Here is a 23593-nt window from a genome sequence, read left to right as displayed (position 1 = left end):
TAGCTCTTGAAATGTACTTTTTGTCAATGAGGTATTGCCATTCCGATTCCCCAGTATCTTGAATACCTTCCAACCTAAGGGTCTCATCTTCTAGCATCATGTCAAACAATGTTCCGCTACTGTTATTAATGTTTTTAGAACTAGATTGCCAGATTCTTTTTCATAGTCTGTCTTATTCTAGAAGCTTTGCTGAAACCTGTCCACCATGGACAGTCCTGCTGGTATTTAAAATACTGGTGGTATAGCTTCCAGAATCACAGCAACACATAAGTTACCACAGTACCACAAACTGAGAGACAAGTGGTAAGCAAGGAGAACAGATCATTTCATTATTAAAACTCCCTGTTTTCCAAAAACACGTTTTTTAATAAACACATCCATCCAACAACTCAAATTGATTTATAAAATCTTTAATGATATTACAGAATAAATACCCCACTTCTATACTTCTTGGGGTTCAAACCCTCCACCAGCTCCTTGAAAGAAAAGACCTGGCGATACATTCTTGTAAAGATTGCAGTTTAAGAAACCCAGTGGAGCAGTCCTATTGTGTTTTACAAGGTCAGTATGAGTCAGAATGGGCGTGAGGTACCACAACAATAAACTTCTAGTCATTCAAATTGTCAGATTTTTCTGCTTAATCTCTATACTTACGGTAACTTTCATAGCAAGAACAGTAGAGATATTTTTAAACTGAGTTTCTATGAGGCATCAGCAAATTTTTTACAAGATTTATATGGTTAGCTTGAGTCATAATTTGATCATCTTCTTGGGCACATTTCTAACCCACCTTCTCTAAATGAATCTTAATTACAGCATTTTTGTAATGATGTGTTGCTAAATTTTTGACCTTCAGAAGAACACAAATCATAGAGTAAAATGAGGCACAGAATTTGTTTCATTGCCTTCAGATAAGAGAAATAAAGCAAATAGCAAATGTCTGTAAATCCCAACAAAATGATCACAAAGCACAGGCCTTAATTGTCTTTTTGTCTCAGCTGATGCAGTTGTGTAAAAGAACTTCTACAGGGGTTAGACAGGGAAGGACTCAGGGAACGAGAGCATCAGGACTCAGTGAGAACACTGCACAATGATATTTTCCAGGGCATTCTTCAAGTCTACTGTTCCCTGTGTGTATATATTCTTGGAGTCTGGATGTGGAGCTATTGGATCAGTACTGGACTATGAACCACAAGGTTAGCAGTTCAACCCCACTAGCTGCTCCTTGGAAACCCTATACTGGATCGCTATGAGTCGGAAACAACTCAACACTTAACAACAACAACAACAATCATGCGGTAAACCAGGCAGCCAACAAACAGCCTTCCAAATTTTCATTTGGAATTCCTTTTAATCTCTGAGTAAAAGGAATCCTTACCTATAGATTTGTAGAACAGACAGGACTTAGTCATTTGGGCAAAGGGCTTCATGATCCTATGTTGTTGTTAAGTGCTGTCAAGTCAGTTTCAACCCATAGCAACCCTATATAGGGTTTCTGAGGAGCGGCTGGAGAGTTTGAACCACTGACCTTGTGGTTCAAACCAACCTTGCAGTCCAGCACATTAGCCCACAACACCACACTATGATGCCTCATGATCCTATACTAAAACATAAATTCCAAAACGAACATATACCTTATAGTCTCTATTGGGTCTACTGGAAATTGATCCAAAACAGCCACTTGGATGAAGAAAGAAGGAAGAGAAGGGGCTATGTAACAGGAAGTGAAAGGACACAAAGACAATGATGATACAAAACATCTTGAAATTCTCCTTTTAGACAGGAAAAATAATTGTCACCTTCAACATCAAAAGCATGCTCAGAAAAACAACAAAAACCATGCAGGCCAGGATGAGGATGACAAAGGGGCCAGTGCAGTTCCACAATAAAGGAATATGGAGAGAGGCCCCCAGAGGTGTGCTCTGCTGGACATGGAAGACACGTGGGTGGGAAGAGGGAGGGCTGAAAGGCTGGAGCCCTTCTGAGAGGTGTCTGTAGCAGAGAGGAAGGCCTCAGACCTAGTATGTGCAGTATATCTGGAACAGTCTGAGAGTCGGAGACCAAGAGTGAACCTGTGGCTTTTTTCACTCAGTTTGTGTTCAACTGCTAACCTAAAGTTTGGAAATTCAAACCCACCCCATAGCACCATGAGAGAAAGGTCGGTATAGATTACAGCCAAGAAAACTCTATAGAGCAGTTCTACTCTATGGGTCAAAACCGACTCAACGGCACTTACCAACAACTCTATAATACATGAGGTTGCCATGAATCACAATCAACTGATTGCTCTGAGTTTGGTGCTTTTGTTTTCTTAAGACTTGTAAAATGTATCCATGTTGTTGCTTGTAGTTTTAGTTTGTCTTCTTTGCTGCCTGACATTCCACTGCTTTCATATATCACAATAGATGTAGCCATTCTATTGTTCATGGACATTTGGGTTGTTTCCAGTTTGGGACTAGTACAAAAAGAGTTGCTGTGAATGCTGCATCCATATTTTTTTTGTTATGGATACCTGGACACATTTCTGTTGAGTTGGAAGTGGACTTGCTAGTCCAGATTACTGGATTTTTAAATACTTATTAGTAAAATTGAATTCTATCCGATAGTCATAGCCATTTTACCTCTTGAACAAAACATAATGTTCTCCAACTCCATTGTACACATGGGAAACAGAGGAATAAACTGAAGCGATTTCACATTAGATCAATTGTAAGAGCAGAGAGAAAGCTTCCTCACTTTCCGTCCTATCCCTGCTCTTCCTGGCCACACCATATTAAATAAACCTTATTGTCATTATAACCAATAGGTCATATTAAAAATAATAATCAGCAACAGTGGGCGTTGATGGTGATTGCAATGGGTGGGGAGGACACCATCTTATTACCATCCATTCTTCATTTCTGAATGGGCAAATGTCTGTTTTGGAAATTTGATCCCAGAGTAATAAAACATAAAAGGTTTCTGGGCATAACAAAATGCCCCCGTTATCTGCAGCAGGCAAGGCTTCCTGCTGGAAAGTTCACCCAAAGAGAGGCAGCTCCACCCCACTGAGGTCAGGGGCCACGGCCCCTCAGCTGCGCTTGGAGCTGCACACAGAGGACAGGACACTCAGGGTCCCCTAGAGATTAGTGGATTGGAAATCTGTCCATACCCACAGGTTGCCCTGTTTCTTTTCAGAGCTGTGTTTTCATTCTAGGTTTACTCCCAATGACCAGACACTAAGATCTCCCCACCCCTTTCATTTCTACGTGTGGGTCATTTGCTTAGTTGCAGAGAATGAATAAGTATTGTGTCAGCAGATGTGTAGGGCAGAAGCGGGCTTGACATTTCTGAACCTTCTCTGGGGCCTATGGGTGGGATGAGAACTGCCCTCGGTTCAGGGTCCAAAGACCCAGGTCTGGTGCCTGCAGTCCTGACTTTTCTGCACAATCCTTCAGTTCTGTAGGATGATGAACGGGAACATTCCTTTTTATAAAAGGCTTAATAATCATGAGGTGTTTTATGTCTGAAAGAGAGCCCATTCGAGTGCTAAAGGCATGATTCTTCATCCTGCCCAGCCCAAACTGCTCAGAGGCACATTCTCCACCAGGGATCTTCTATCTGGAAAAATCCTCTCTTTGGAGCATTTCTCTTACTGAGAACAGCAGTTCACTGGACTCACTGCCATTGCTTTTGGCAACAGCTGGCCCCCGTACTCACTTCCGATGACAAAATAGTGAAATATTTGTGTGCCTGCTGAGAATGAGCCACTGCCCTGATGGCTCCCCATAGTCCCCTGCTGCCCTGGCCATATGGCACCCCAGACCCTAGCACCCCCACCCCTCACCACTCCAGCATGACCCAGCAGGGCGCCTCCATATCCTTACTGCAGTGCAAAAACTGATTCCCTTCTGATTCTGACTATCACACTGGCCTATAACTTACCTATTACACATATATGACAATAATTACAAATCAATAAAACTAAGTATTTATGGATCCGTACAATGAAATATGCAAATAGAATAAATGTTATTGTTAAGTGCCGTTGAATTGGTTCTGACTCATAGCAAACCTGTCTAGGGCTTCTAAGGAGCGGCTGGTGGGTTTGAACCACCACCCTGCAGTTCAAATTGACCTTGCAGTTCAGTGCTTGTCTTACAGCACCACACCAGAACTCTGGAATAAATAGCATTATTTATTAATTGGTGATCTTATTTTTGAGACTTGGTTCCAAATTACTTACAGCTTATGCCAAAATCAAATCCACTCTTAAAAGATGAAACTTGGCAACCCGTAAAACTCAAAATAAGGATACATCAGTCTCAATGACATTCCTGAATAACGACACCCAAAAACAATTATTTCAAGGAAATTGTTGGTGTGTGTTGTCGAGTCTGTTCCTACTCATAGCAACCCTATATAGGGTTTCCGAGGAGCAGCTGGCATGTTTGAACCACCCACCTTGCAGTAACAAATGACCTTGAGGTCAAGTACTTGTCCTACAGCACCACAAGGAGCAGCTGGTGAGCTTGAACTGCCGACCTTGCAGTTCCAAGGACTTCGCAGTCTGACACATTAGCCCACAGCGCCACACCAGGACTTAGCCTCATGGAATAAGCCTCATAAGGTGACTATTCAAGAGTTTTTCCCCATGTGTGTAATAATTCAGGAAAACTTTAATATTGGCTGGATATAAATGATATAAAAGGAGTCCTGGTATGGCACTGTGGGTTAATGCGTCAGATTGCAAAGCCATTTGAACAGCAAGGTCGGTGGTTCAAGCTCACCAGATGCTCCTCGGAAACCCTATACAGGGTCGCTATGGGTCGGAACCAACTCAATGGCACTTAACAACAACAACAAATATAAATGATACTAAGGAATTCTTGCTGAGTTATAGATGTGTAATACAATGTTATACTTTTTAAAGGAGTCTTTGTTTTAGAGATTTGTTGTGGTTGCTGTTTGTCATCGATTTGATACTGACTCAGGGCGAGTCCATGTGTGCAGAGTAGAACTGTTCCAGGGAACTTTAAAGGCTGTGACCTTTCAGAAGCAGATTTCCAGTCTTGTCTTCCTAGGTGCCTCTGGGTAGGTGCGAACTGAACATTTTTCAGCAAGTAGCACTTAATCATTTGTGTCACCCAGGGACTCGAAATAGGTAGCACAGATGGCTAAGTTCTAGACTACTAATTGAACTGTTAGTGGTTCAAATTCACCCAGAGGTGCACTGCAAGCAAGCCCTGGTTATCTGGTTCCAGAAAAACAAGGTCGCTGCCTTGAAAACCCTATGGAGCAGTGCTACTCTGCACACAGAAGGTCGACATGAGTCAGAAGCACAGAACTAACAACAATTTTGGAGAAACATACTGTGATAGTTACAGATGAAACAAGATGGAAGAGATTTGTTTCAAAATTCCCTAAGGGAACAGGAGAGTGGCTACTGGGGGAAAGCTGTGGGAGATTCAGGGGTTAGTTATATTGCTCTCTCCACTTCTCCATATGTTCGAAATTCTTCAAAATGAAAAGTTAAACAAACATGTTTCCAATCAGCCTATGTCTCCTAGCCAATTCCTCATAGATGAGAGAAGTAACAGAGATGGGCACACACTGGATTAGGGCATGGAGAGATAACCACTATTTAGGTTGCCATGGGCAATCCCTTATCTTTTCTGTGCCCAATTCCCTTTCTGTGAAATGCACAAAATCATAACCCACACTCCTACCCAAATGGGTCTAAGAGGAGCCTACACGAGATAACACTTGTATGGCATTTTGAGTCCCTTGGAGGAGAAGTGCTACATAAATGATGCATTATTTTAGGGCACCGCCCCACAGAGGTGTTGTGTGAAGCTTAGTTTAGATATTCAGGATTCCCAGAATCCTCACAGATTTTTCAGAAACTACCTCATGTTTAGTTCTCTCAGCCAACTGCGAAAAGGAGAAGAAACAAAACACCCTGCTTCCACACTGGAGGCTTTTAGCAACTCTGTTTACTCCTCCAACACAAAGTCCTTGTTTATCTGTGACAGATGGTAGTACATGCTTCTCCCCTCTCTCGCTTTCCCTTCATTTGTTCCCCTCTGTTTCTCTGTCCCCCTCCATTTCTCCTTTTCTCCGATCCTCCTCTGCCCCACACCACTTTTCCTGAATTAACTCAAAGGCCAGCAAGAAAGATAAATGTAAAACAGAACGCCAAAACCAAAGAGAAGGCCTTTGCTGAAGTTGGCTATTCATTCCAGCAGGCTGTGTGTGCACACAAATTCCTTCTTGGTTCACAGAGCTCATATTTGAAATGTATTTTTAAAGACAGAGTGACTCACCTTTGAAATTGCAGGGGGTTCAAGCAAGCATTTAAAGGTCCATAAACATTTATGCGGCAGGTTTCCATGGGTTGCTTTCCCAAAGTAATCATAGTTGATGTGCACACATATGTACACACACATGTTCACATGTTCATTCCAGGCCTGGTCACTCCCAAAGAGCAAATATAGACCTAACCTGTTACTGAATAATTACTGCAATAAGCGTAGTCTGTGAACAAGCCAAAGGAACCCTAGTGTAACTGTGGGCTAGGCATTGGACTGCTAACTGCTGCAAGATCGGAGGTTCAAACCCACTAGCCACACTGTAGAAGAAAGATGAGGCTTTCTGCTTCTGTAAAGATTTACTGTCTGATAGGGTCACTATGAGTCAGAATTGACTCAGCAGCCATGAGTGGCGAGGATTATAAGCCAGCCAAGAAACCCAATGGAGAAGTGGTTAAGCTCTCAGCTGCTAATCATAAAGGTGGTGATTCAAACCCACCAGGTGCTCTGTGGAAGAAAGATATGGCAGTCTGCTCCTGTAAAGATTTAAATTGGAAACCTTACAGGGCAGTTCTACTCTGTCCTATAGGGTAACTAGAAATCAGAATTGACCCAATGGCTTTGGTTATAAACCAGCCTTCAGGAGGGGGAGTGGAGGATGAGATCTGAAAGAGATTTTCCTCTAAGTCCTGGTATGATGCACGGGACCACAAGGTTGACTTGAACTGCATGGTCAGCAGTTTAAACCCACCAGCTGCTCCTCAGAAATCCTATGCAAGACTGTTATGAGTCACAACCAACCTGATGGCACTTACCAAAAACACCATACAAAATTCTGGTTCTGCCATTCTGACCCAGGCACTCACATAGCCTTTCCCAGCCTCCTTTTCTTCTTCTGTAAAATGAAGGTATTGGGATAGACAGATAACATATCAAGTGTTTCCCAGCTCTGAGCGTCTAGGACTCTATGAATAATCACACCAAGGTTTTTGGAGAAGTTCCATAACTATGAATCTTCCTGATACCCCAATACCTGGTAGGGGCATGGAAGGTCTGTTAGAACAGATATCACAGCAGAGCTTAAGCAAATGAACTGTGTGGTGGCAGAGGAAGAAAATTATGGACAATGGGAGGGGGAAATACGGCATTGCATTCCACAGGGAAATACCCCCATCTATACTTAGGATCGGAGTCCTGGTGTGGCTCTGTGAATTAATGCGCCAGACTGCAAAGCCATTTGAACTGCAAGATCGGCAGTTCAAGCTCACCTCGGAAACCCTATACAGGGTTGCTATGGGTCGGAATCGACTCGACAGCACTTAACAACAACAACAACAACATACTTAGGATCAGAAAGGAGGGTCCAAGAGGAAAGCACTGGCATAATAGACTCCAAGCAGGACTAGGAGTCAAGATTTGGCACCTACCTGAATGTCAAAGGGAAAAGATCACAAAAAGATAAAATTCGGAAAAAGGAAGAGTGTGCTCGCTGATTCCTTTGGTCACCTAAAACATGCTTCAGACATTGCCATTCTCCAAGAATGAGCATTCTGGTCCTTTTTTTAAAGTCATTGATTTGATGCTTTGTTCTACATAAGGATAACTACTCCCCATGGTCACCCCCACCCAGATAAAAAAGAATAAAGGCTCAAAAAGATGAAGTTGCCATAGGAGAAGTAATAGCTACAGCTGCAAATGATTAACTCTAGGATTTATGACCAATTAGGACTAGAAATTTCTGCTTACTTTGGCTCCTGGAGAGTTAGTTTCACTGAATGGGGCAGTGGGGAGAGTCATTTGAGACAACATAGGAGAAATTCAATCTTAAAAAGACACACTTCAAATTCAAAAGCAAGCAGGATTTCTCAAGCACCAGAGCACAAAGCAGGCTGGACTTGTCATTCTAAGCAAATATTCCAGCAGATGCTTGCCAGTTTCAAAAACCTGGAGACTGATGCCACTCAGAAGGGAGTGTCAGGGGCCCTAAAGGTGGTTGCATAACTGAATAGACCCTTGTTGGTGACCAGGTCATGGCATCACCCCATGTTCCTTATCTCAGGGGTTCTCAGCCTTGACTGACCACTGGAATCTCCTGTGAAGCTTCAAAGATACACCTATGCTTGAGTCTCACTGTAGACCAATTAGATCAGAATCTCTAAAGATGGAATTTGAAGTCCTGATGTGGTGCCACAGGATAATGCACTGGACTTCAAGGTCGGTTTGGACTGCAAGATCAATGGTTCAAACCCACTAGCTGCTTCTTGGAACCCCTATTGTATGGTCGCTATGAGTCAGAACTGACTTGATGGCACTTAACAATAAGGAATGAAATTTGGATATCAGAGTTGTGATTTTAAAAAAAAGAATTACAAAAACTTTGCATTGGTTATTTTCTGCTTACCAGGAATTCTCATTCATTCATTCAACAGATATTCATTAAGTGCCATTTTCTGTAATTATTTACTGAGTTGCAAAGATAGACAGGTAAAGACAGGATAGATATGTTAAAAGCCATAACAGTAGCATACACTAGACACTCTCTGGGGCCCCAGAAAAAAGCAGGCAGCTCCAAGTGGCAGCATCAATAGACTCAAGCATGGCAACAATAGTTAGGTTGGCCCAGGATCAGGCAGTGTTTCGTTCTGCTGTGCATAAGGTCACTACATGTCAGTACCAACTCGGCACCTAAAACAACAATAACTGAGCAGCAGTAATATGCCTTTACTGAGTAACAAGGGACAGGTATATTATAAAATAACATATGCATGTTGCTAAGTGACAATACAAAAGATGGGATCCCTAAATGAAGGCAGGGAATAATAAAATCTTGTGAGAATATTGGAAATACAGTATTGCTTATCCATACAGATTTAACCCAGAGTAAAAAAAAGCAAGGGCTCCCTGAATAGTGCAAATAATTAACACATTTGGCTGCTAGTCGGTACAAGCCCACCCAGATGTGCCTTGGAAGGAAGGCCAGGTGATCTACTTCTGAAAAATCAGCCACCAAAAGCTCTCCGAAGCACAGTGCTACTCTGACACACAGAGGGTCTCCATGAATCAGAGAATCTTCTCTATCTAACAGGGCAGCTACTCTCACCTCCACCCCACAATTGTGATATAAAACTGTGGGTCCCATTTTGTCAGACCTTTTGACTCTTTTAGGGAAAGCTGTTTAACACAAGATCTCCCCATTTTTCAATGGTATTGGATTAGTCTTTTCAAACACAGTATAAATCAAAGAAAGCACATCCACACCAGCTCCAGTTTCACCATTGACAGTTACCTCCCCACTAAGCCCAAAGATCCTAAAGCATCAGCTCATTCACCTGTGCCCTTCCTCCCCTGCAGGTATGCTCATTTACTTTGGGTACGGCATCTGGAACAGCACCCTGGAAATCAGTGCGCGAGAGGAGGCCCTGCACCAAAGCACATACCAGCGCTACGACGTGGATGACCCCTTCTCAGTGGAGGAAGGTTTCTCCTATGCCACAGAGGGTGAGAACCAAGAGGACTGGGGCAAATCAGCCGAAGACAAAACCTTCTATTACCAACAGATGTCAGATGCAAAGGCGAACAGCCGGACAAGTAGCAAAGCAAAGAGCAAAAGCAAACACAAACAGAACTCAGAGGCCCTGATAGCAAATGATGAGTTAGATTACTCTCCAGAATAGGATTAAACACACAAGAGGGTGGAGATGATGATGATGATGTCTTTTCAGTAATTTAATCTGTGGGCTAGAATGTGAAAACTTTTTTGGCTCTCATTTCACAAACCCAGCCTTCCCCAAAGTCAGTCCCCTATCATAGCCTGTCGTTTGCTACTTTTGCTCTTCAGGAGAGTTGGGTCAATAATTGGATTCCATAATTGGTTCACTCATGAAAAACTAAGCAAGAGGCTACAAGTAATTCTATCTTAAGTGCAGCCATCAGAGCTGATGGTAGCAAATGTTTTCTAGGTCTTTGCTTTGTTGGTTGGATCTTTCTGCTTCTTTTAGGAGTAGACTTCCTGGACCACACTAAGGCTGCAGCTCCTCTGGGAGATGTGCCAAAGCTGGTGAGGGTGTGCACAGGCAGCATCTCCACCACCTGAGACCACAAGGGCAAAGCTCTGTTGCCAGCTTATGGGGCTGAGAGCTGCTCCTCTAGGCCAGGGTGAGCAGGCCGGAGCTGGCACTTTCTCAGCAAGCAGCATCTTATGCTGAATCCCTCAGATTCAAACTCATGGAGAAGACACATGCTTCTCTTCATTCAAAGTATCACTCTCTCCAACCCAGAACTGAGAATCCAGCAAAGGTCAGAGTCCCTGAGACCGTGTCACCAAAGGTTCCAGGTTCACCAAAAAACTTCATGTAAACCCATTCATAGAGGCAAACGCACCATCAAAACTCAACTTCAATGCCCAGAAAAAATTGCATGGCCATCTCTGCCAGGGAAGGCCAGAAGGACATTGGCAGAAATTACCTCTCTGTCATACCTTCTCTTATTCCAAACTCTAATCCCCTGCTGATACGATGACAGAGGGCAAAGGTGGAGCATGATTTCATAGAGCTAATATGCCTTGAAGAAGTAGGCCGTTTGTTTTATAATCAGATTAAAAAAAAAAAAAATCTTTACAAGGAACAGTAACCCAGCCTCTGAGATCACATTGCAAATTCTATTTCTTATTTCTAAAATTATAAATTCTAGAGGTTTTTTTTTTTTTAAGCTATGCAAGCAGTTGATTGGTGGGTGTTATTCAGAAAACAAACAGGCTGAAGTCCAGCTACTTAGATAATTGCATTCCATGAGACTGGAATTCCACTGCTGAATGTTTATCCTCTGGAGTAGCTCAGGGCAGTTCACTGAAGCCCAGACAAGTATCTATCTACCTAGTAAGGGCTAAATCTGGACCATAAGAGGGGCTCGTAAACAACTAAATTTTCTCAGAAACAAATGAGAGAAAAAACACATTGTCTATATCTATCCTTCAGTTACAGGGATGCCTGTAGCTACTGTAAGGTGTGTACGCATGTCTGTGAAGGCATTTCCTGCAAAGGGAGCATAATAATAAATTACTTGCCATATCTCTCCTAGATCTAGCGTAATGCCAAATGTTTTCTGGAACACATTGACTAACGTTCAAGGTCATTCTTCCTTAAAGGCTGAGGCTCGTGCCATTTTGGCCACTTTAGGACTATGGAGAGGAGGCAAAAGTCCATTCTTCCATTCAACAAACACTGTTTGAAAATCTAGCAAGTGCTAAGTGATAGGAAGAGAGAGGTGTGTAGCATCTGTCCACACAGCGAGGAGGTACACAGCACTGGAGTCTGATCAATGTAGATTAAACAACCAAGCTTGATAAATCCTCACAGCTGATACACTGGGGTTGACTGTAATATCAAACCACCCATTGAAACTAGTGGTACTTTCTTTTTAATGTGCTATTAAATGAACTACATATCATACCATAACCAATGTATACCATTAGCTTCAGATGGCTACTGTTCGACAGCTCTTTTCTTTTAATTCCTCTATACTGGTTGTTTGGAGTTCCTGGATAATACAAACCATTGATTTGTATGCTAATCAAAAGGTTGGGGGTTCAAATCCACCCAGGGATGCCTTGGAAGAGCTGTCTGGTAATCTACTTCTGAAAAATTAGCCACTGAAAACCCTCTGGAGCACAGCTCGTCTCTGACACAAATGGGGTTGTCATGAATTACTTCTACAACTGGCTGTGGTGGATACTTACTGTTTAGAAATGTGGCTTCCTAAGTTGGTTTTGTCATTTTAATGTAAGGACTGGCAATGCTGTGCTTTCTGTCTCCTAAATTTAACCATAAAGACAGAGTGTCTGGGACTACATTAAAAGTGAGATCATTTTGTAAATAATTACCTTAGAAACGTAAACCCCCTAAATGGGGTCCAAGGAAGACCTTCATTTTCTTTCATTCTCTCTAGCAATAGCTCTTGCAGTAGTTTTCCTGTGTGGATTTATAATTTGGAGATAATTGCTTGATTTTTAAAAAATTGTCTTCTACTTACTTATTGATAGATAAACAACAACAACAACAACAAAACAAGCCCATTGTCCTTGAGTCGATTCCAGCCAATAGCAACTCCATAGCACAGAGAAGATCTGCCCCATAAGGTTTCCAAAGTTGTAATGTCTAGATCTTAAAGTAAAGAAGACTTGGTGGCATTGTAGGGTAAGCATTAGACTACTAACCTTAAGATCTGCAATTCAAACCCATCAGCCACTCCACAGGAGAAAGATTAAACTTTCTGCTTCCATTATGATTTATAGCCTCAGAAACTCTATACAGGGTTGCTATGAGTCAGAATGGACTCAATGGCAGTGGATGGGCGGAAAGTCTAGGGAAGTCTACAACCACATTTTTCTCCTGCAGAGCAACTGATGGCTTCCAATCATCAACCTTTCAGTTAGCAACTGAAAGCCTGTACCACCAGGCTCCTTACTTATCAATTCAAAAGGACTCAAGGTAGCTATTACAATGCACATAATACAAACCAAAAATTAAATAAAAAATAGAAAGGATAAGATAAAGCTAAAAGTGTGGTTAGTACACAAAATGCATAACCTTGATACACATTGCTAAATGTGCCAATATGGAGCATCTGGAAAAAGAACTGGCAATAATGACAAAGAAGTACTTTCATTGGCGACTGGAAGATTGCAATAGCATGGATGGTTGAAATCCACAGATAGACATCAAAGCTGGTTTTTACCTGTTAGCATGTGCTTGGCCTATATAGTGGATGGATGAGATGAAAGTTAAATATAGCTCAACATTTATTTGTGTAATGTCTAGTATGTACCATGGCATACACTGACAGAATAATAGATAGACATCTAGTTCTTACATTGTAGGGGAAAATAGAATGCATAAAGAATAATAATGACGGTGAGATGAAGGAGTTGCAGTCTGCTGCAGGGGTTCAAATGTGGGGGGGTAACCTCCTTCCATTAGAAAGATCATAGCGGATGCATCAGGTAGAAATGAAAGAAGGCATGCAAAGTGGAGGGGTCAGCATAAGGGAGGTATGGACTGAGGCTGTATCTGGTCCCTGTCAAACAACCTGTGCTGTGCTTCCTTCAAGGGAAAGCAAGCAACCAGTTTGGCTGGAGTTCATGATTTCTGCCTGACTTCACATATAAGAAATCATGTTGGGAAGGTAAGTTAGGACCTCACTCACAGCTAGCTTTGAATATCAAACTGGCTAGCTTTCCATTAGGACACCACTGGAGAAATGATACAAGTCTTAATCAGGGAAGGTGAGGCTTTAAGAAAGGTAGACGGTGGCTTCATGTGCCTATGCAAGGAGCTAGCAAATCACCTACACATTCCATGTTGATTTAGCATTTGAAAGGAATAATAACACTGACACTCCCTTGGATTCTTAAGTCTGATTTCATCATTAAAATAGAAACCGGAGTTTAGCACGTAGACAGACAACACAAAGTTATTTACAGCCAACTTTCGAATTTTCAACAATAAGTGTAAATACCAATCAAACCCAACAATTTTTTGTAGTGATCTGGAGTCTTGATGTGGCGCTGTAGGATAAGCACTGAACTGTTAACCGCAAGGTCGGTGGTTCAGACTCATCAGCTGCTTCTTGGAAATCCTTCATATAAGGTTGCTATGAATCCAAACCGACTTGACAGTATTTAACAACAACAACTAAGTTCAAGGCCATTTTAAATTCATGAAAGGCACTGAATGATAGAATTATGCTGAGATTCCAATTCTGCATCTTAGTAGCAAGTTAACTCAAATGCTTCAATAATGGTCATGATGTTGTTGTTAAGTGCTTTAGAATCAGTTTTGACTAATAATGGCCCTATATAGGGTTTATTGTCAACACTCATGGAAGCAGCAGTCAAGAAATCAAATGACGTATTGCATTAGGCAAATCTACTGCACAAGATCTTTTTAAAGTGTTGAAGAACAAAGATGTCAGCTTAAAGACTAAGGTGCGCCTGACCCAAGCCATGGTATTTTCAATAACCTCATATACATGCAAAAGCTGGTCAGAGAATAAGGAATGCCTTAGAAGAATTGATGCTTTTGAGTTATGGTGTTGGAGGAGAATATTGAAAGTGCCATGGGCTGCCAAAAGAACCAATAGATCCATTTGGGAAGAAGTACAGCCAGAGTGCTCCTTGGAGACCAAGATGACCAAACTTTGTCTCTCATACTTTGGACATATTATCAGGAGGGACCAGTCGCTGGAGAAGGATATCATGTTTGGTAAGGTGGAGAGTCAGAGAAAAAGAGGAAGACCCCAACAAGATGGATTGGCCAAGTGGCAGCATGGATGGATTCAAGTGAGGCAACAGTAGTGAGGTTGGTCCAGGATCAGGCAGTGTTTCGTTCTGCTGTGCATAAGGGCATTACAAATCAGTACCGACTTGATGGCACCTAACAACAACATCATAGGGTTTCCAAGGAGCAACTGGTGAGTTTGGACTGCTGACTTTGCAGTTCAAGCCAACCTTTCAGTTCAGTGCTTATCCTACAGTGGAGCATGTTTAAGTAAGTAGGGGAATAGTTGTTGAACTTAATATACTGATCCTTCTCTGAAATCTGGTGATTCCATCTAGATGCAAACCGAGGAATTATTTGAAAACAAAAAGGAAATTCTTTAAAAGATATCTTTCCCCTGTTCTCCTGAAAAAGGTTGACAAACACAACATGCTTTAAATCACAGTTCTTGAAAAATCTACCTTTAATCCTCCACTTCTTTAAATTATAAATGGAAGGGACAGGATTTTGAGAATTGCCTAAAAACTATAGGAAATTTCTGTCCTCTTTCCCACCAGGTTTTACCAGTAACCCAAGATGTTCATGAGTAGGCCACTCAGGGTCAGCCACAGGTTAACAAATTGTGTATCTTAAAGCAGAATATCTTGTTGGTTAGTGAAGACAGAAGTCAGGGGCTGCCCAAAGTCAGAGCTGGGGTCTGGTGTCAGAGTTGGTCAGGGCAGCAGTAAATGGTCCTCTCTTGGATTTAAACCTTCAGGTAAGAGAGTCTTCAGTTCCTAGACTGAGGACAGGAAAGGGACACAAAGGAAATACAGGCTTCCAAAGTTCTACACCAGGGCTCGGTTACAGCACTCCACATGTTCATACAATTTGGATTGAAACTCGTCCAGGAGAATGTTTAAATCCAAAATTTCCCTGGGCCTCTGTTTCTCTTGATAGTGGAATCAATTTGTCTAGAGGTCCTTTGGAGTCTCTTAGAGACTCACCAGCAGCGATGGATTGCGGCCAAAGAGTGAGTCAGTGTTTGTGATTAAAACAATGTGCATCCACAGAATCAAGCTCCCAACCCAAGAACCAAACCCAGGATCTGCTTCGCTGAGAAGCTTACTTTGCGTTTCTCTGTGGGAGTGGTGATGGATAGCGAAAAGCCCTTTTTGTTTTCATAAGTGTTAGTCCTGTGTCATGCTTTCATCTTCAGTAAGACTTTGTAGGAAAGACTGATTTAATTTGTTCTCCTCAGGAACAACTTCCTTTCTAATATGTTTCCTACTTCTTGCTCTGCTTGAGTAACACACTCATCTTGCTGAAATACTTAGGTAGTTACATTTTGCCAAAACCACCTCTCTAAGAAAACAATCCTCTCTTACCCCCCCAGGATTTAAAGCCCAAAAGGGATTAGTGAAACGTTTTTGAAGTCCATCAAAAGTAAATATATATATTTTGCAGTATCGGCTAAAACAGAGGTAGAAATCATTCCATGGTATTCCACATACTTGGAAACAAAATCCACAAAGACAGCTCTGAGCTCCAAGTCTTCTAAAGCCAGGTGGCTCTAATTTCTTTCTCTTTGAGAACATTTAATGCATGTGGTGCTGTGGGTTAATGCACTGGACTGCAAAGTTGGTTTGAACTGCAAGGTCGGTTGTTCAAGCTCACCAACCACTTCTCAGGAACCCTATACAGGGTCACTATGGCTCAGAATTTATTCTATGACACTTAACAACAACAATGCATGTTAGTTAGTACACACAAGAAAAGAAAATGGCTTAGTATAGGGTTGGAAAACAGAGGCAGCTTGGATTTTTACATTATAGCAGACCTCTGTGCCCTCACCCACCTACCCCTCACCCACCCTCATCCCCATTAAGATGTCCTATCATTGACATGACTGCAGTAGACAAAGGAAATTTATGGGCCTTGAGAATTTCCTAGGAAGTACAGTCTTTGAAGGACTATGCTCATTTTAATATTATGATGAGAAGAATATTCCATACACAGCTCCTACTGATTGGTCTTGGTAACTGCTGATGTAATTATCTCAACCACTCCTACTCTGAAGGTAAGAATTTACACTGGAAATCATAATCCCCCCACTTTCCAAAGCAAAGACGCTGCTAATGTTAGGAAGGTGCATAAATACCTCAACTGTTTGGGCTGAAGAAGGGGCTGCAGGTTCTTTAAGATAGCAGCTATAGTTCTCATCCCATGTAGTGACCACCATCTCACGACCGGGCATCCCATTCTAGCTTCCTCACTGTGGAAACAAAATGTTACTGTTTAAATCATATCCAAAGTTATAAGTACAGCTTGTAAATTTTACTAACTTGTTTCCTTTCTGTTTGGTCCTTGAGAAGTACAATTAGCTTTTTGCAGATGGTAATTTCTGGTGTTGTTCTCTGCTATTTATTTATTTTTCTTGGTATGAAATTGCTGTATTTGTTAAAATTTGTTCGTTTTGTGGTTTTTAAGACCCATTGGTGCACTGTACAATGGGCTGTTGTGTATCATGAAGAAAGAAATATTATGCAGATATGTCATGAAGTGTATTTTATTTTCAAATGACTGTGGTGTTTGACAATATACTGATTTATCAAGATACTAAGGAAAATAATCTAAATTTACCAAAATGTGTATATTTTAATAAATGCATAAAGCTTTATTGTGTGCCTTTAAATTTAAATATAGGTTTATAAAGAAAATCAGAAATGAAAGTGTCTTACTATAAAATACCCATAGTAATGTAAAACTTTTACAGAGGAGGTGACCATTACAAATGAAAAAAGCGCATTCCCCTATACCTTTTGTTGACTTTAACTAGTACCTGAGCTCTGGTACTTTTGTTCCATTCTAAAATGGAGATATATAAGTGGATCGTGCCTTAAGTGCTTCAATTGTCCTTTAGAGAAAAGCCAGATAAATGAGCTCATTTTGAAACTAATTGCATTCTTGTGGAAAATTTGTTTTCAGAATAAAAATATTTTTAAAAGTTACAGCAAATCGATTATTAAAATTTAAACTTGAAGCAAGCCAATGCCATCCTAACTTTCAAATTTTACATTACTTTCAAGAGAACATAAAAAGTTCCTTTTTGTGGCCTCTCAGGAGGACCTGGAGCTATTCAAAGTCCCTCTCACCATTTTCTTCTAACCAGGGTGTAGGGTTATATCCGCGGCCTCATTCACTATGCTGTCTCCTTCATTATCTCACTTCCTGTACCGACTCCCAGCCACACCTCGTCTCTACCATCTAATGCTCAGCACAAACCAAATAAAACACAAAAGCATTCAATTCACTGTCCCCACTCATTATTAGGACAAATTGGAGGAACATTGCCTGCTGGCAGCCTCAAATCCAATTACAATAGTATTGCTGTTGCTGTTGGTAAGCGTCATGGAGTAGGGTCAGACTCATAACGACCCTGTACAGGGTTTCTGAGAAGCAGCTCGTGGGTTTGAGCTTCCTACCTTGTGGTTTGCAGTCCAGTGCTAATGCAACAGCGCCAAACCAGGAGCCCATACAATAGTACTGTTGTTGTTAAGTGCCATCGAGTTGTCCCGACTCATAGCAACCCTGTATAGGGTTTCTGAGGAGCAGCTGGTGAGTTTGAGCCGCTGACCTTGTGGTTCAAACTGACCTTGCAGTCCAGTGCTTTAGCCTACAGCGCAGCCAGGAGTTCTTACACTAGTGTTGGTGGGTATGTGCATGGAGCAGGTTCTGACTAATAGTGACCCTATTTAGGATTTCCGAGGCTGTAAATCTTTACAGAGCAAAAAGCCTCATCTTTCTACCAGGGAATCACTGGTAGTTACAAAATGCTGAACTTGATATTAGCACCCCGACTCGTAACCACTACCTACCAGAACTGGTTTAATTTCTTCTCCTTCCTTAATGGTACAGGTAGTGATACCTGGAGAACAGATAATGGAATATAGCAAGGTCACATATTTTCCATACCCCATAAGATGCAGAGATCTGTAGCTGAGGGTTTTTTACATTTCCAATCTTTCTTGGGTAGCAGAAGGCAGAAATTCAGACTTTAAACATATTAATTTACAGAATTACAGTTGTCTTCTAGTTTAGTCTGTTTTAGATGATGGTGTCTCTTTTGGATTCATGCTTAGTCTTTTGCTTCCTTCTCTTCCCCTTGCTCCTCTCCAGATGGCTTCTGAGAACAGAGCTTTTATGATCTCGAAAAGGAGCTCTGGTACAGTAATGGTTACAAATCAGGCTGCTAACCTCAAGGTCAACAGTTCGAAACTACCAGCTGTTCTGTGGGAGAAAGATGAAGCTTTCTGTTCCTGTAAAGATTTACAGCCTCAAAAACCCTATGCATGGTTGATATGTGTTGGAACCGACTCCATGGTACATAACAACAACAACATTGTGGAGTGGAGATAAGGAGTATTTGTGGGTACAGGTGAGAACTAGGGTACTCTGGAGCCCTAACAGATGCTATGGCACAGTGGCTGTTCCGCTTCCTGGATAGGTGGATAGGTGGCCACTGTGAAAGCACTGGTCCATCTAGTCACTGAGCTTCATGATGAAATTCACTTCCAGATCTGCAGGTCTAGCATTTAACTCCCGCCATAAAGTCCCTGCCAACTAGACGGCACGTAACAACAGCAGCATGAAGTCACTGCACCCGAACACCAATTTTGTTCCAACTCCAGGCCTTTGCTGGTCCACTGACCTGTCCACACTTCTACTTCAGAACCCACTGCATGTGACCCAGAGATTCGGGGAGCACCACCTCAGGCTCAATTACTTCCCCACTTCCTTCACTAATAATGGGCTTCATTTCTGGTCACCACTCGTTGAGGTTTATAGCCAATGATATGCTACAGATGCTTGTGAAAATGACTGCTTATTATCAGTAGTTTTGTGAACCACTTATAAGTATGTTTTTGTTGTCATTATGTGCCATCAAGTAAATTCCAGCTGAAAGTGAATAACAATGAAGGACAGAGTGAACTCACATAAGGTTTCCAAGGCTATAATCTTCATAGAAGCAGACAGTTACATCTTTCTTCCACAGATGGATTCTGACCTTTTAGTTAGAAGCTCACCACTTAGCCATGTGCCATCAGAGCTCTATGTTGTCAAACATAGCCTCTACTAAAAATTAACTTCTATTAACTTATACTTAAGCTAATCATATTTAAAACGAAGTTAATAACTACTCAAAAATCTTCACAATGGAAACAATAAACAACATCAGGATAAATGGAAAAAAGCATTGATGTTATTAAGGATTTCATTTCACTTGGATCCACAATCAACAGTCAATAAATCAAATGGCATATTACAACAGAAAAAAAGGCTTCTGTAAAATATTATAAAGTGACACAAATTCTACTCAAACTATTTCAGAACATAGAAAAAGATGAAATCCTTCCAAACTCATTTTATGAAATGAATATAACCATGATACCAAAATCAGGCAAAGACTCGACTAAAAAAGAAAATTATAGACTAATATCCCTCACAAAGATCGATGCAAAAATTCCCAACAAAATCCTTGCCAATGTAATCTGACAGCATAGCAAAAAAAGTACACTGTGACCAAGTGAGATTCATACCGGATAATGCAAGGATAGTTCATCATTAGAGAAACAATCAGTGTAGTCCACCACATAAATAAAGCAAAGGGAAAGAACCACATGGTTCTTGATCATACCAATTCATGCAGAAAAGGCATTTGACAAAATCAGTGTCTATTCTTGATAAACATGCTCAGCAAAAGAGGAATAGAATGGAAATTCCTCAAAATAATTCAGGGCCAAAACCAACAGCCAACATTATCCTCAACGGGAAGAAACTGAAAGCATTCCCTTTGTTAATAGGAACCTGACAAAGATGCCCTTTATCCCTCCCCTATTCAATATTATGGAAGCTCTAACCAGAGTAATAAGGCAAGAAAGGGAAATAAGCGCATACAAATTGGAAAAGAAGTATTAAAACAATCTGGTGTGGTGCTGTGCGTTCATGCACTAGACTGCAATGTCAGTTTGAACTGAAAGTTCAAGCTCACCAGCCCCTCCTTGGAAGCCCTATACAGGGTCACTATGGGTCAGAACCGATCCTATGGCACTTAACAACAACAACCACATACATAGAAAATCCAGGAACCCAACAAGAAAAATACCAGAACTCATAGTAGAAGGATTCAGCAAAGTGACAGGGTACAAGATCAGCACACAAATATCATTCAGATCCCTTTACACTAACAATTCTGAAGAGGAAATCAGCATAGCAATATTATTTACAATAACCACCCAAAAGATGAACTACTTAAGAGTAAATCTAAAGAGCAACACAAAATATCTATAGAAAGAAAACTACAAAACACTACTACAAGCAACCAAAAAAAAAACCTACATAAATGGAAGACTATTAGGAGGCAACAAAAAGTTTGTAGTAAAATGGAATTTTTCCATGAACTTTGTGAAGCCCTTTAGTATACCATGATCATGGATAGGAAGATTTAACATTGTGAAAATATCAGTACAATACAAGGTAATATATAGATATAATGCAATCCCAATCCAGATTCCAGCATCATTCTTTAAAGAGATGAAAAAGTAATCAATTTTATATGGAAAGAGACCACAACGAAGTAAAGCATTAATACAGAACAAAATAGGAGGCACCTCACTTACCACCTCAGAATGTCAGCACAGAGATCAGTAAAACAGATTGAGAACCCAGAAGTAAATCCTTTTGCTTACTGATAGCTGATCTTGGATAAAGGGCTAAAATCATGAAATTTGGGAAGAGATAGTCTCTTTAACAAATGATGCTGCCAAAATTGGATATTCATTTGCAGAGAAATGAAAAAGAACCCATGTTTCTCACCATATACATTTAGGATCAAGGACCTAAATGCAAAACTTAAAACTCTAAGAATCATTAAAGAAAAGATAAGAGCAAACTTAGGTAACCTAATGTATGGCATAAATATACTATAAAACATATCTAAAAATACATAAGCAGTAAAAGACAACTGGAACCTTCTGAAAATTCAACATTTGTGCACATCAAAAGACTTCACCAAAAGAATAGAAAGACACCCTACAGACAGGGGAAATATTTTTTGGGAACAACATATTGAACAAGTGATTAATTTCTAAAGCTTATAGAAAATTTCACCACATTAACAGCAAAAAAATAAACAGTCCAATTTTAAAATGGGCAGAAGACATCAAAAGAATCTTAATCAAAGAAGACATTCAAAGGGCCAATAAATACATGAAAAAAATTGTTTATGATCATTAATCATTAGAGATATGCAAACCAAAAACATAATGAGATCTCCTCTCATCTCAGCATTAATAGCAACAAAAAAAAAAATTAATGAAAACAACTAATATTGACAAGGGTGTGGAGAGATTAGAACCCTCAAATACTGCTGGTGGGGCTGTAAATGGTGCTACCAATATGAAAACTGGTATGGCACTTGCTTAAAAAGCTAGAAATAGAAACACCAGATAGTTCAGTAATCTCACTACTACCTATGTATAGATACATAGTATGTATCCTACGGAAATAAGAACAGTGAGACAAACTGATACATGCATACCCATGTTCATTCCAGCATTAGTCACTATGGCAAAAAGATAGAAATAACCTAAATGCCCATCAATGGATGAATGGGTAAACAAACTGTGGTACATACACACAATGGAATACTATGTAACATGAAAAATAATGGTCAGAATATACCATGAAGGTTCAGATAGGTTGGGTTTCATTACTGTCTTCTCATTCACATCTCTTCTAAGTTTTGGTTGACTTAATTCACACCACAATTGTTTTGTGATAGTATACATTATCCTTTATGTAAAATGAAATGCCTTGCATATTATTAAAGAATAAGTGCAATCATTTAAAATAGCCTGTACATTTCTTAAATGTTGCCAAGTTATGTAAATCCATATCTCTATAAACAGCTTATTTAAAGTAATTTAGAATAAATCAACACTCTGCTTAGTAAAAACAATTTTTTTAATTTAATAATGGCAAATCTATGAAATACCTCATAATGTAGATGAATCTAGAGGACATTATGCTGACTGAAATTTGTCAATTGCAAAAGGACAAATATCATATGAGACCACTACTATAAAAATTCAAGAAAGAAAGAAACATTATTTGAAGATTACCATTGGTGGGAAGGGAAGAAAAGGCAAATCACTCACTAGAGGGTGTTGATGTTGTTGTTCGATTCTGGTAAGTCTGTTCCTACTCACAGCAACACTACTCACAACAGAGCAAAACACTACCGGGTCTGTGCCATCATCACAAATTGAGCCCATTGCTGCTGCCACTGTGCCAATTCATCTTGTTGGGGGTCTTTCTCTTCTTCACTGACCCTCCACTTTTTCAAGCATGATGTCCTTCTCCTGACCCAGGTCCCTCCTGATAACATGTCTTACCATCCTAGCTTCTAAGGGAAATTTTGACTGCACTACCTCCAGCACAGAACTGTGCGTTCTTCTAGAAGTCCATGAGACTTTTAATATTCTTCTCACGTATTAAATTGGGTGAAGGAAAGGCAATATACGCTAAGCAGGAGGTCAGCACAAAATGATTAAGGCAAAGAAAGACGCAAAGAGGAGCACAAGAGTTAGAGGCAACTCTAAGGAGAACATAATTACATACCCAATTCTGCGAAAACCATTTTTTCCATCATCTGCAAGCAAATGCATAAACAGATATTTAAGTTCAACAAGGGTAGGAAGGCAAATTGGACTACACCCTTGATTATGTAGAGATTTGACAAAGGATATATTTCTACATATGTATTTTTATGTGCTGCAAATATCTCCATAAACATAGTTGAGCATACAGTCTGAAACTGATCAAACATGCAATAAAGATGCATTAATAATTACTAGTGATTGGAATGTGAAGGATGGGAACAATAGTTCCCAAATGAAAGAGGAAGGATCAGTAGCTGGAAAAAATAACTTTGGTGATAAAAATGATGCTGGAGATCACATGATAGAGTTTTGCAAGGCCAACAACTTA

At 40.5% G+C, this 23593-nt stretch overlaps 1 protein-coding gene across 1 annotated transcript in view; it reads left to right on the top strand.

Annotated features, from left to right (window-relative positions):
* Positions 1-9964, top strand: part of SLC7A14 (solute carrier family 7, member 14) — an 87179-nt gene extending 77215 nt beyond the window's left edge. The window contains exon 7 of the mRNA XM_006861829.1: positions 9642-9964. Within this exon, the coding sequence (XP_006861891.1) occupies positions 9642-9964 (323 nt within the window). The remainder of the gene's footprint in view (positions 1-9641) is intronic.
* Positions 9965-23593: the final 13629 nt, after the last annotated feature.

Source organism: Chrysochloris asiatica, unplaced genomic scaffold (assembly GCF_000296735.1).
Source record: "Chrysochloris asiatica unplaced genomic scaffold, ChrAsi1.0 scaffold00043, whole genome shotgun sequence".
NCBI classification, from domain to species: Eukaryota; Metazoa; Chordata; class Mammalia; order Afrosoricida; family Chrysochloridae; genus Chrysochloris; species Chrysochloris asiatica.
Note: the sequence above shows the minus strand (reverse complement) of the source record. Positions and strands in the feature narration are given on the sequence as shown.